The sequence below is a fragment of the Opisthorchis viverrini genome (genome assembly GCF_000715545.1).
Source record: "Opisthorchis viverrini unplaced genomic scaffold opera_v5_311, whole genome shotgun sequence".
Taxonomy (NCBI): Eukaryota; Metazoa; Platyhelminthes; class Trematoda; order Opisthorchiida; family Opisthorchiidae; genus Opisthorchis; species Opisthorchis viverrini.
Window position 1 is genome coordinate 158,628 of NW_008751968.1, and position 13,459 is coordinate 172,086.

A 13,459-nucleotide genomic window follows, 5' to 3' on the forward strand; every position below is an offset into this window, starting at 1 on the left:
AAAGCTGAATACCGCAGATAAAAGTGCGAGGAAACACTTGTTTTAAAAATACAACCCATCGGTTGGAACGACACGAAGCGACTTTTAAACCGCGACCATCAACGCTGTTGATAAGACGATCACACCAAGAAGTCATCAGCCATTGCTTAGCACTCACCAAGGATTTGGATCGGAAAAATGAGATCCCGAAAAACTTTGTCTAGTGCGGAATCCTCGATCACATTGCGTATTACTGAGTGGCAATATCACTGAGTAGATAGAGGCTTTGCCATACACGTTCTCCGCTGCATCGGGAACGTTGCAATCAGACTTGGGATAACATATCTCCATGTTGTTTACCGGCATCGATGTAGCTGATCGGAGTGTTCTTTGATAGACTTGGGTAGCCACGAATATATTGCTTGATGCAGCCGTTCAATACTTTGAGTGTGTTTTGGTGCACTTGGCTGAGCATGATTGAATATGCCACGTTGTCAGGTAGTTCCTAGTGATTTACATTCTTTGTTGCGGCTCCAACGGGGCACGCATCGGATCACCGAACGGTTTGAGAAGTTGCGGTCGGTGGATGATGACATCCTCTCCAATTTTAAGTAGAAGGAATGCCCATATATGTTACGGTGTCTGTCTGACCAAATGGAAAAATGAGTTCTTCCGAGAAGCGGAGCGGGGGCGACTGAGACTTCTGTCATGCGATTTTCCTGTTCCCACAAACTACCATCAATCTCGTATTTTAGCCGGTTTATTTCATGCCAGGTCGTCCCTACTCGAACTAATCTGCTTCAAGCTTTTCTTTCAGGTGAGCCTGCCTTTCAGCACACACGACCAAGGCGTCAGCGAAGGCAAAACCATCCACTAGGATTTCATGGAACGGCTTTCTTAGTCGCGGCATCGTCAATCCATGATACTCATCCACTGCAGTGATGAGTAATACTAGGGAGAGTGGATCCCCATGGCTCACACCTCTGTGGCAGTGAACCTCAGAAGCATTCGCTGAAGTGTGACGAAGCAGAGCATGCTACAGTGATGTGGCTCCCAAACAGCCGCCTCAATGCAGAAATGCAAACTGAAGTGATGGATGTTGCAATCTACCACTCCAACAACTCGCAAGGACCTTATAATAGAAAGGGACAAGAATGGAGCTGAGAGCACCTGTTCCAAATACTGCTTAGTGTCCATATGTAGGCCCCGGTTACAGTTCCGTAAATCTTCGGTGAAACATCGGACATGGCACATGCTGCATATCCCCGTCTTTTGGGGTAGGCAGTCAGGATAGGGGCGTAGCTGCCTCGGCGGATCTAATTTCGGTTGACCGCTGTCCGATGGGCTAAATGACGACGGCATCCGGATACAGTTTTCCATGTCTGTGGACATTTCCTAGAGCCGTGGAGGTCCAGGAGCGACAGGACTTGCTTCAGTGTCCTCAGACAACTGCGACCCTCAAGTAGATGCCAGAAGGTCAACACTAGCAAGCGGACTGTCTGCATGGGATTCCAAAAGTGACAGCTCGCAATTTACGTACGCTATGGTCATCGGCTTCTGATGAGTTGGCCGAAGTCTGACCGATAGTTTGGACAGGTCCGCCAGATTATGATTTGTCCTTTTGTGCTTGCTAGTTAAGCATTCGTAACCTGGTTTTGATGTCGATATCCGATCGACTAGAAAAATACCGCCTTGTCCACCTGAACAGCGCTGTTTGCGTGTCACATGAGGAATATATATTGTTAGCCAGGCGCGAGAGCAATTGTGATTCTAGTTGAGACCGCCTGGTACAGGAATCCTTCCCTCGACATAGGTTATCTTCATTACGCCTTGTAGGGTGTGCAAGCCGGCAATGCTGATTTAGGCTAAATTACGGCGGAAATAAACATAAGCACTCAGCGCAAACCAATTGGGCAACTATGTTTGTACCAATATTTTCATTGTCGTGAACACGATGATGGCTCCCAAGCCAATTTTCGATTTGCAGCACTTGCCACATTCCTCACATGTGAACTCAACGAGGCTCTTCTGCGTAGTGGTTGATACTTGTGCGGAGGCCCCGGATGATTCGTAGCATACATGATCGAAGGTAGCCAGCAGACTGGTGAGCGAGTGGTAACTAGTAGTAGGTAGTCTGTACTGGTTCATTTGATGTTTCCACACCCAACATTACAAACACGCGAGTCCATTCCGTTTTCAGAAAACAGAAAATTCACACCCAGAGACTAGGCTTTCTGGTATAAAATTGGAATCTCTTTTGGAAACTTGGCCACAATTAAACTCAAATGAACCCATCTGACTTGTAGATTGACATACGGATTTTCGTGAAACGCTCGTATGTACATAGAATACTTTTGTATAAAATATTACAAATGGACGTTATTTAGTTGTAGCCATAAAATCCCTCAAAAAGATAGAAGATTCCAGGAAATCTTTTTATTTTAAAATATCAGCCGCCGTATGCGGCGGTTAATTGATGTCACTCGTGTTCTTGCTCTCAGTTGTTCCCCAGATTTCCTGAATAAATGTTTGGAATCGAAGTCACTTGGGAATGATTGTACCGAGATTGCACCAAGACTTTATTAATTACATTTATAGTTTCTTCACAGCTGATCGTTTAAATAATCCATGTTTGTAAAAGGCGCTCGAAAAATCGCGCAACTGGTTGGAAGAGGAAGAGCAACAACCTGTCGGCAAAATCACAGAAACTGGGGAATACAGTGGTTATGGGATGCTTTCTGTTACCAGTGACCCAATTTACATTGCAGCCTCCACAAATGGATGCGGAATATTGCAGACAATACTTTGTCTGGTTTGATAAAAAAACAATCGGCAATTTCCGCTCTTGATGATTGCTTTTTTTGCAGAACGAATGGTCGTATCAGAGGAGCTGCGAAGGCTTGTTTCGCAACAGTTTTATAATGGACATTCCGGTGTCAATAGTACGAAATCATTCATCCGAAGATATTTTTGCTAACCATATCGACAGACAAGTCAAAGCACTCACCAAAACCGTATCAATACTATGCGTTGGTTTCAAAGTTCTCTAAAAAATGTGAATTCCGTCGTTAAGCGGTACCACAAAATGCACAGTCAAGGACACACGTAGATATTCCAGGTCCCGAGAACAGGCAAAATTTTCTCACAATCGCGGACGCTTAAAAGAAGTCGCCGAAGATTTTTTTCATGAGGACAAAGGCGACACGGCAATTACCGGGTTGTAGGAAATTCTATCCGTTTTGCCTATCCTGAGATGCTCGTTTCCTGGCAACAGAACACTTCAATTCGCGGACTTATGTCGTACCAGTGTGGTTGAACACGTTAGAACGCCGGCATACCACCCACAATTAAACGACATGGCAGAATGACTCGTGAATTCTTTCATGAGGCGCCGTCGCATTTCTGATGCCTCCGGAAGCGAGTTGGTGTACAACGTGAACTCGTCGACCACCAGAAGTCCTCCATTGACTATTTATCCGTCCCACGTACTGCTTCTGTTTGCCTGAAGAAGTTTGGACGACGAATGAGGCAAGTTCACTGTGCGTATGCTGCAAGAAGTCAAGAGAATACAATCTCTCTAGTTTTGGTAAGGTAGACACACCAATTACATGCAAAGGCAAGAAGCCTCAAAATACATGTGGTGCAAGGTATTTCAGATTACACAAATTGATATCAAAAGGCCCGGAACTGACTGAGTCCCTCAATTTACACAAAATGTTAATAAAGATGACGACAGGAATGTCAAAGAGCAGCTGCTATTTGGACGCTGAAGCTATCAATCAGTCCAGCAAAGCATTCGACCCTGTGTAGCCACACAACGCCGATCCGAATGGCTGGATTCAAAGTCAAATGTGCGGTTCCTAGTACCGCAATTTTCCTTGAAATGTTTACTCCCGTTCATTCACCAAATAGTGATTCTCTTCTTCCTTCTGTGCCTTCTTCCGAAACAAAAGCGCTTATGCGTGGAGAGTTCCCTAAAATGAACCTTCATAAATCACGCTACTAGACGCGTTTAATAGAAGAGAGAGAAAATAAGAGAAAAGGTGGGCCAACAACTGCTCAGTTGCAAGGTGATTATTTCTCAGTGGGACTGGATAAGGTGTCAATCAAACCTCAATTGAAGAAACCAAATCACATGGTCACATGTAGACGGCCTAATTAAGACATGCTTCTGTATTCGCTTTTGGGGCAGTTATTTTTGGAAAACATCACGTTGCAACGTGGCAGCACTGTGGCATACATTGTACAGAGGTTAAGCAGTGAAACGGTAGACAAAGTTGGGTGGCGTGATAAAATTCGGTGATGACTTGAATCACAAACCTAAATGAATATGTACACGATTTTGTTTGGTGACAGGACTTGTTCCAACCAAAGTCCACATCTGCGCTACAAGAAAAAATGCGTAAAATTATTTTTCCCTTATTGCGTCATCCATTTAGAAAACGCATAATTGGAACGCCTATACAATTCATGATTGGAAGACGTGTTCATCCAAACCCAACAGTAACACGGTTGTGTTAAATTTTATATCCTTTAGGATAATGCATGGTCTCTTGATTTATTCCATACCAGTTTCTCTGTTCACGACAGCCTGACAACCGTAGGTGCGTGTGAGGCAGCGAGTAGTTAAGTGTTCGGAAATCTAGCGGGGAAGTCGATTGTTTTTTTTGAGATTCACGGAACAAGTGAAACCCATTTTTGGTGGAACAAATACACAGTGCACCTAGCTTCACCTAGCGGAAGAAATGTTTGTTAATTTTAGCTGAACATTTCCCTTTTTTGTCAAAGGTAGGAACGTTCTTCATGCTACTCCAAGTTTACGGCAAATCGTGGAGTTCTGGATCTGGAACCCACACTTTATCTCACATTGTAATATGACAGTAAAATCCCTACACATCTGTGGCACCTTGGTGATTTTCCGCATCCTGCAGAGCGCAAACATTCGCACCTCACAGAATGTGTCACGCTACCGCACTTGTAGTTTCCTAGGATAGCAATCTGACGTGACCTAAGATTGCAACTAAACGAAGACTTCGTTCACTCTCTGAAAATGTCAGTGCGGTCGGGTTTGAAGTGCTTATATTGCATGTGCGTGGACTGATATTGGGTATACCCACTCAGATGAACCTTGGGCGATGTTTGATCGTCTGGGTGAGGAATTCCTTTCGACCTTTTGATTGCCTCGTCTTCTGCTTGGTGTATATCCAAGAGCAAAGATTCTGACGATGTTGCTTGACAGCAGTTTCATATTGGGATCGCTACTCTCCTCCATTCGCCAAAGTTGTTGGCAGAATGAGGGGTTATGGTGTCCCGGGGGAAGCAGCTTTGTGTATACTCATCATTTTGAGCTCTCCCTCTGCGTACGGCGGTTTTAAACGACCTCCACTGAATTCGGTGTTCTTTCCAGTGCATTTCGCCCCGGCGTCCTATAATGCACATTCGAGGCCTGACAATGCTAACCCTCTCCTAGCCCAAACCGGCCTGAAAATTACATGCATTTCTTACAGTCTCGCACGCATATTTCGAAATAACTCATCACGACTGATTCCTACGAAATCCTGTCCGATTTCGCCGATTTCACTAGGTCCCGTGAACATAGCAATGTAGCAACATATCTTGGATTATGCGTTAATAATCAGTCTCCGGGGAAAAAATTGTTGATCATTATTATAGTGTTACTACTGATAAAGCCTCTGAGTACTATCTCGTCAGATCAATTCGGAGCACTGTCGATGCATCTGATAGAAGGTTTATTTGAAAATTTTCCGACCGCTCCACAGTGTTTGTTCACGGAAGTAAATCAGGTCCACTAACGGTTCTCAGGGATACGGCTGAATTTGTGCTAGCTCTGTCAAATGAGGCAAACAAAATTGTTATCACTGTAGCTTGCAACCACTTTGTTCATGTTTCTCAATGGGTGACTCCGTACCGGACGACCCAGTTGTTTCACCCCGAGCGAAGCAGTCACCAAGAGTCTCACATCGCACATTTAACCGATAGGTTTGTCGGTGGGAGAGCATGTGCAGACGATGTACCGGGACATACACCGAGTCCTTTGTGTAAATTTTATGAAAATTTAATTGAATCGGCCTTTTCCACTCGAATTCATGCATTTTGCTGATCAAATTCCTTAACCAGCTGTACGACGGACAACCGATGCTTGTTAAGATCACTGAGCAAGTCGTCCAATTTCACCAGTTAACAATCGACTGGACAGAATAAATGAGACTACGAAGCCTAGTGCGACGCCGAGCAGTCGGAGAGCAAGTGCTTGTAATTACGTATTTGGTAGCCACCACACACTGAGGTATGACCGGTCGAATGATAGGCATTTATGCATATCTTATTTTCCGTGATATGGACTGCGGTATACAGGCAGTTGGGTCTAGTAGCTTTATCTTTGAGATCCGCACGCCTTCTGTTTTTAAGCCAATAACATACGGGAAACCGGGCATAATTTACTAGCTAAAAATTTGAGACTTCTTTGGGTCTCCGTTCAAAAGCAGTCATCTGTTAACCAGAAAAGGTGCAAACTGGTTTGTGTGTATCCACAATCAAACCGCTAGTAACTGAGTTTACGAGTGGGCAAAAAATGCTTCTGTGCAAGAAAGTTGGATGGTAAGTACAAGACCTCGGGATGACTGTGCATGTCGGTTTGAGTGTTCTTCAGGATACAACAAATAAATTATCTCTTTGCAATTCCCAATCACTGAAAATATCGAAAAAATCTGGGGCGAACTAGGCGAAGTCCATCATTGAATATTGGAATTGCTCCATTTGGCGCCTACTCTAACAGGGTAATTATTTTATAGTGACTCAGTTGGTGTTCCGATGAATAAGACCTGTCATATTCAGAGAAGAATTAACGTCCAGAGATTAGTTTCATTCAGAAAGGTGATCGAAGATCCCTGAACTGAAAACCACCAACCAGCCCGGCATCTGAGTGAGCGGTATTCATGACCAACCCCTTGATGGCCTCCGAAATATTTGCCCGTAGAATCAGTTGGAACATGCGAAACATTTCTAGAAAGATCAATACATTTACGTTATTTGGTCGAAGCACCATAGCCCCTCAAAACAGTAGCTGAATTTTTGAGTATTATCTAAGCCATCTGAAGGATAGTACCCCGCGAACACTCTACATGATATGGCTGATAATCCATCTGATTGGTGATACTGATATCAGCATACATTGATATATTCTCAGTGAGTGTCTGGGGGTTTAGTCATCCAGAAATAATTGTGGTAGACTCTAATTGAATGACTTAGCCATTCAGATATATTCTTTAATTTTGAATAAGTCGTCCGGCTGCTATACACCAGTGACGATCACTGATGCTACGCTGACTTGGATAATGATGTTGGTGACGATGATAGCAATGATGAGTCAAAGCCGAATCACTTCAGTTCCCAACTTTCTCAGACCACGGCCTCCGCAAATCAACATGACCTCACTTGGAAGTTGGTACTATATACAGTTTTCCTGGATTTAGAGGTAGAGCAGTGAACAATATTCAGAATTTGTGAAGCGTCGTCTATTATTCTAAATTAGTCGTATTTGCCGTTAATAACGTGGTCCGGGATCCCAGTTTAGGCATCAAATTGCATTTGTTTAACCTCATCGAGCAAGCTGATTAAGAGCCTTTCGCTTCGAATCACAGACTTACAGATATTTACGGAGTGTGTAAGCCTGTCTCGATATAGGATAAATGAATCGGCACTAACGTTCGACGTTTTCGCCTTGGATGCAACAACCTAGCATCTACCGGGGAAACAAGGATTGCCAAAATGAGGGAAATTCGATTGTTACGAGGCGAAATTTAGTCAGTTCTAAGCGCGTTGCATTCAATTGGTTACCGCAACGAAATGTGAATGACACTGTTGTGATACCGGCTCATATGTATCATCTCTATCACAAGCATGTCTCGTGGGACAGCTTGTCAAACATCTGGCACATATGCGAACCGAAGTTCCGATCGAAAGGAAACATTCAGTACGACAGCACCTGGGTGTTACTGCACGCATTTTGTCCGACATGGTTTGACTGTTACTCCGGTAGGCATTCAGTTCCCTAACTTGATAAGCGTTTACCGTTGGTAAATGTGACCACTGTATGCAAATACCCAGAAGATCCCCCGGCGTTTGCATATCCCGAAACCCCGAACATGCCAGTTCCTTATTCAGCGTTAGGTTCTTGTTCAGTTCGAACCATATTCAAACCTTGTGTTGACATGTTGGACGATTATGCAAAGGCATGGGGAAATTTGGGAATCTCTGTTAGGTGTTCTACTAGGAAAAAAATGCAGTTTGTGTCTAAAAGCAGAGAAGCACTGCAAAACCACTCCATCGTTGCTGGAAATTATCTGCAGTGCGCAACTCACCAAACTCCAGATTGTTTCAAATCGAATCTGGAAAGTTCCGGCTAGTAGATTCAGAAATGAACGTCTCAACTCGAGCGGCTGTTGAGCAATGTGTTTAGTTATAACTAGAACGGGTCATAGCCCTCCGCTAGTCTATGAATGAACGTAAATGTGCTGAAAGTGAACTCGAGAGGATTGGTAATACGAAACGACAATGTGAAAACGCAAGATATTCACGACACGCCATACGCGTGTAGAATCAGAAAAATGACCCGGATGTCACTGATTTATGTGGGGAGTTCGTTCATCACACTACAATTTGATATTACGCATGGGTTTTAAATCTAGCAATTCTTGAACTCCAGCTTACACGGAGTAGCGCGTAGACCATTCTAAAGCTGACGACAATTGGCAAAATTTGGTTAGTGAACTCTAATCAATATTTCGTACGGTGAATGGAGCCAGGATTCCCTGTACATCTGTTCCATCACAAATGAGGATTACTTCATTTGCGAATCCCAAGAAACGATCACGCGACCACGTGGCTGGTGTTCCGAACAACCAACTACTCTTGTTAGTTTCCATCTCGATTGTCTGAACGAGTTTCTTTGGGTTAAATCATCCCCAATTGATTTTTATGCTGGAACAGTGAAGTATCAACTGGCGTTTGAATATCCCAAAACCTCGGGTAGGCTTCTCAAACACCTATGGTCGTCACGCCGGCCAGGACGGTTAAACTCTTATGGAATAGGAAAAGACATCTTGCGTTATCCTGAAAGAGGTTATTGTTGGGAGTGGAGGAACGCGTCTATCTGTGAGAATGTCAACCTCCAATCATGAATCGCATGGAACCTCGCTTCTCCCGAAATGTGTCACGTTCATGTTTCATAACGCCTCAGCACGGGATTCAGTATCTTCGGAGAATGAAATCCAATTGGTTGTTAATTGAGTTAGTATATGGTAAGAAAGTAAGTGTTTTAAAATTGTGTTTTCTAAATGGATGACGGCATGAGGCAAAATGACCTTTACACGGAATGTTTTGCTGACGGCATTAGTGGGGACTTCGGTTGGAACATGTCCTGTCACAGAGTTTTGTGATTCACGTTATCGAATTTTATCATATCACCTAACTTTGTCTACTTTTCCAATGCCGAACCGGTGTACAATATATGCGACAGGAGTCACAGGTTGACGTGAGACGGTTTGAAGCGGAGTAATCTGCTCACGCAATTCTAATGCTAGTCTGATGCACGAAAAAAGATTAGTGTGGATTTACAAATACATTTGTTTTTTTCAATGTGCTACCACGTTGCAACGTGATGTTTTCCCACAATAACTACCTCAAAAGCGATTACAGATGCTCGTTGTTACCGGATCCCTTGAAGTAAGTCTGCACTTGGAAACGGAATACACAGCAATGCACCATTCGAGGCCTAATATTTACTTGGCAAAATGACACTGGTAAATTTCTTCCTGAAATCGTGTTTTTTACCCGACGAACAATCCAAATTCTATCGTAGCTACCCAGTGTTGTAACAAGTCGATTTTCACAGCTGGGATCCCCGAGAGTATGTGCGATACTAGAAGTGTGACATAAAAAATTAATCAGTACCCAAATAACATTATGATTACTTTCTTGCAATCACCGATGTTGACCTGATAATATTGAAATAATCTAGTGTGAACGGGGTGACGTGTACGACTATATATTCTAATCGATCCCCATATTTATCTATTTACATGTCGCTAGTAGTGTACAGTGATTCGGTTGATATTTCGGAACAGAGGGCAGCAAATGCACATGCAACTATTGTCATCGAGCGATACATTCACTTCCGCAAAAGAGACATCCGGGTTTGAAATACGGGGCCTTCCAGAAAGGGGGCAAAATTACACAAATAAACCCCAAAAAGTGACCCATCTGTTGCGCCAGTGGTAACCATAACCGACCCTTAAACGCACAACAGAAATTCAGTGGAACCCTAGATTGATCACAGGAAATTTATGTGAATTTTCTTTCGACAGTGACGGCATTCACACGGAGACTCAACTCCTCTGGCGTTGAGAACAAATCAACTTTGGAATAGTGCAGGTCATGGCTGGTAATCGTTGTTACCGGCCTATTTTATCCACGTTCCCTGGAAGAGTGCTTGTAGGAGTAGGCACCTGAAAATGATTGCAGTGAACTAGCCCTCAATCTCTAACTATATTCTTTTCTTCACAATAAGCCTTTCGGCGAGATATGAGATTCCATGACGTTATTGTGATGACGATGATGGTGATGCTGATAGTATACCACGACGACGAGGCTTAATTGGTAGCCTTGTTTGACGTGCTACATCAATTTGAATAGGGGGTGGGCGTATGATGAGTGTCGGATTCTCGTTGACGTTCTGGTGGTAACCAATACTCGTGGGCATGGAAACAAAGCGAGAACCAAAAACACGCGACACCGCAGTACGTGGTGAGAACATGAGGGCTTAAACATGGGGCTAAGACTGTAATTTCCTCTTATTACAATAATTCATGGAGGTGGGAGCAGCATGTTGGGCATCAGCATGCGGATTAGCAGTCACGTAAATTTCTGATCTTCGGAAATTTGCAGGTTTGCCTCTTCCTGGATATTTCTGAAATGCAATGGGTGTAAGCACTTTTCGGCTTGTCGCTTCAGACTGGCTTAACCGATTTTACGGGATCAACACAGGAGCTGACACAACCTATTCTTACTGCCAACAATCGATAAGTAGGAGGAAGAACGATTTCGCTGGGCGAAGTACCAACTGAGAGGTGGACACTGGAGAAGCCCGCAGTCCGTGGTCATGTGATTTCGTTTCTGTGATAGAAGAAAATTAGTGCTATCTTCAGGCTAACAGGTAGTAATCGCAATTAGTGTTCGGCAGTACTTCGCCTAAGTTTTATCTTGGTTTTTCAGTGGGCGAATTCAGTATCGACCACCAAACTGATCTGTTGGAGGTTTTATCCAATAAAGTTCAGCCGATTACTCAAAACACAGCTTTGATAATTTTCGCATGCGTACTAAGAATCTGTGCACAAAAAATCCCAATTGCCTGACATGTTCTCATGTTTGAGTCAGATAATTTTGACATTTATTCTGACCTGCTCAAAACTCGGAAATTTCCAGATGCGCATTTTCCTTATGATTATTAATACAAAACCTGTACCTATTTCCCATGGACCAAAAGTATCAGCAAAAGTAATTTCGCTTTGCCAGCCGCTATGTAAAAACTTCTTGCAGCCTTTCAACGAAATAATCCCCGTTTCGCCTAAAAAATAAACACATATAACGGAGATGCACACAATGTTGAAAAGCATCTCGGCAATCGATCACTCATTGAGCCAGGGGATCGAAATTGCTAATCATACGCTGATTAGTGTAAACTTTGTACCGCCGACCTATTAAGTTTTGCTGGACTGCTTTTACACACATTCGCCATATGTGTGTGAGGCAAAGTTCAATTTACAGGAGGCGCATAGTAAAAAATTCCTTGCACCTTGAACCTCAAGTAAGCCTGGGTGTGATACGTTCTTGTTCGCATCTTATTACGTTCTCGTTCCTCATGGACTGTATTGCATGCTTGGAAAACTTCGGTGCCTACAATTGGTTACCAATATTGAAAACCAAGCTGGCAAAGAACAAGGTCATCCTTTTGGCTGGATCCGACTCATGGAAAATTTATCGACATCAAGTATTCAGGTATTCAGTAGTAGTCTGTTTTATTAGCAATCATCAACTAAGCAGCTACAATCTATTGAACGGGAAAAGAACCGTCTCATTTGCTTATAGTTTTTAGAAGCTGAATATCCTCAGGTGTCATTCTCAATTTTTATGGCTATTCATGGAATATCACGCTTTTGGAAACGAACACGGCAAAGCCGCACCAAGTGTTTCGAAATAAATCTTACTTTCCATTAGGCGCGAAGCTGAGCTTCGAAAAAAAAACGCATGGCAGTCGTAAGCCCCATCCGTAGTATTTGCCGTTACATCTGCACCCAGACATAGAAATGAGGCCATTCATTTTCTTCGATTAAGGCTTTTATCCCAAGAGCCTATTAGCACTGTCGTGTCCCGGTTTGGTAGTGGATTCTGCGGGCATCAGTAGAGTAGTGGTTACCACCGCCAACCTTTTCGAGGTGTAACCGTAGACAATCCAGGAAACCAGACAACGTTTATTCACTTGCAAAACAGTAATATTTCATTCCATCTATTATTCACCGTTTTTCTGGTTAATAAATGCTTCCTACGTTTACTCGAGATAGATGTTCATTTTACTAGTTACCTTAAACCGATCTATTTCATTTGCAGTTAGATAGAAACACACATGATTCAACAGTTTTCGTGAACATTGATTGTCGGGCCTTCTTCAAAATCTTTGTGCTAGTTGGTGATCTGCTCACATGCTGCTTTGGTTCCGAAAATTGGCGCTGTTGCTCCGTTTGGTCGCTATTCCATAGCTGCCCATTTGGGTCTATTTTGAGGTTTCGTGGTTCCTCTGAATTACTTGCAGTGAAGAATTCCTGAATCCACCCTTTCAGTGCACTCAGTCTGACACGCTGATTTCTGAACCCACCCGCTAAGCGGTAATATGTCAGTAGCACATTATTGGCTATCGCCTAGATTACGGATTGTTCACCGCCCGCAACCTATATTATATCCTGATTTAGTGCGCTTTTTTACTGGGAAACTACATTTTCATATAAAACATTTCGTTGGTCATCTTTGAAAAAAATATTTTTTTGTTATTTGCCAGATTCTTAACGGATCTAATAACGGAATAAAAGGCAAGATGGACTGAAAACTTTCTAATTCCAAGCTGACAAGTTCCAGTGTTTCCAATCACGCATGTAGCTACTTTAGATAGTAGAAGAGGTATGTAGCCACTGGAATGGGTAATCAAAAGCGATACACTTTCCTGAACGTTAGCAAGCAGATTTTCCAAAGAAATTTCATCCACACAATGAAACTCCAAAAATCAAACCACAACACAACACGAATTCAGAACGAAGCAATTAAAATAAACTATTGAAACCATAATTCTGAGTGACGGCGAATCGAATGTAACGAAGGCAACATGTGCCAAGACAGAACTCGGTACCCGGTA

General features: G+C 43.1%; 1 protein-coding gene across 1 annotated transcript in view; it reads left to right on the forward strand.

Annotated features, from left to right (window-relative positions):
• The window catches only part of T265_09852 (hypothetical protein), a gene marked incomplete at both ends in the record, with an annotated part of 92,503 nt that extends 79,350 nt beyond the window's left edge, over positions 1–13,153 (forward strand). Inside the window, one exon of the mRNA XM_009176050.1 lies at positions 13,109–13,153. Within this exon, the coding sequence (XP_009174314.1) occupies positions 13,109–13,153 (45 nt within the window). The remainder of the gene's footprint in view (positions 1–13,108) is intronic.
• Positions 13,154–13,459: the final 306 nt, after the last annotated feature.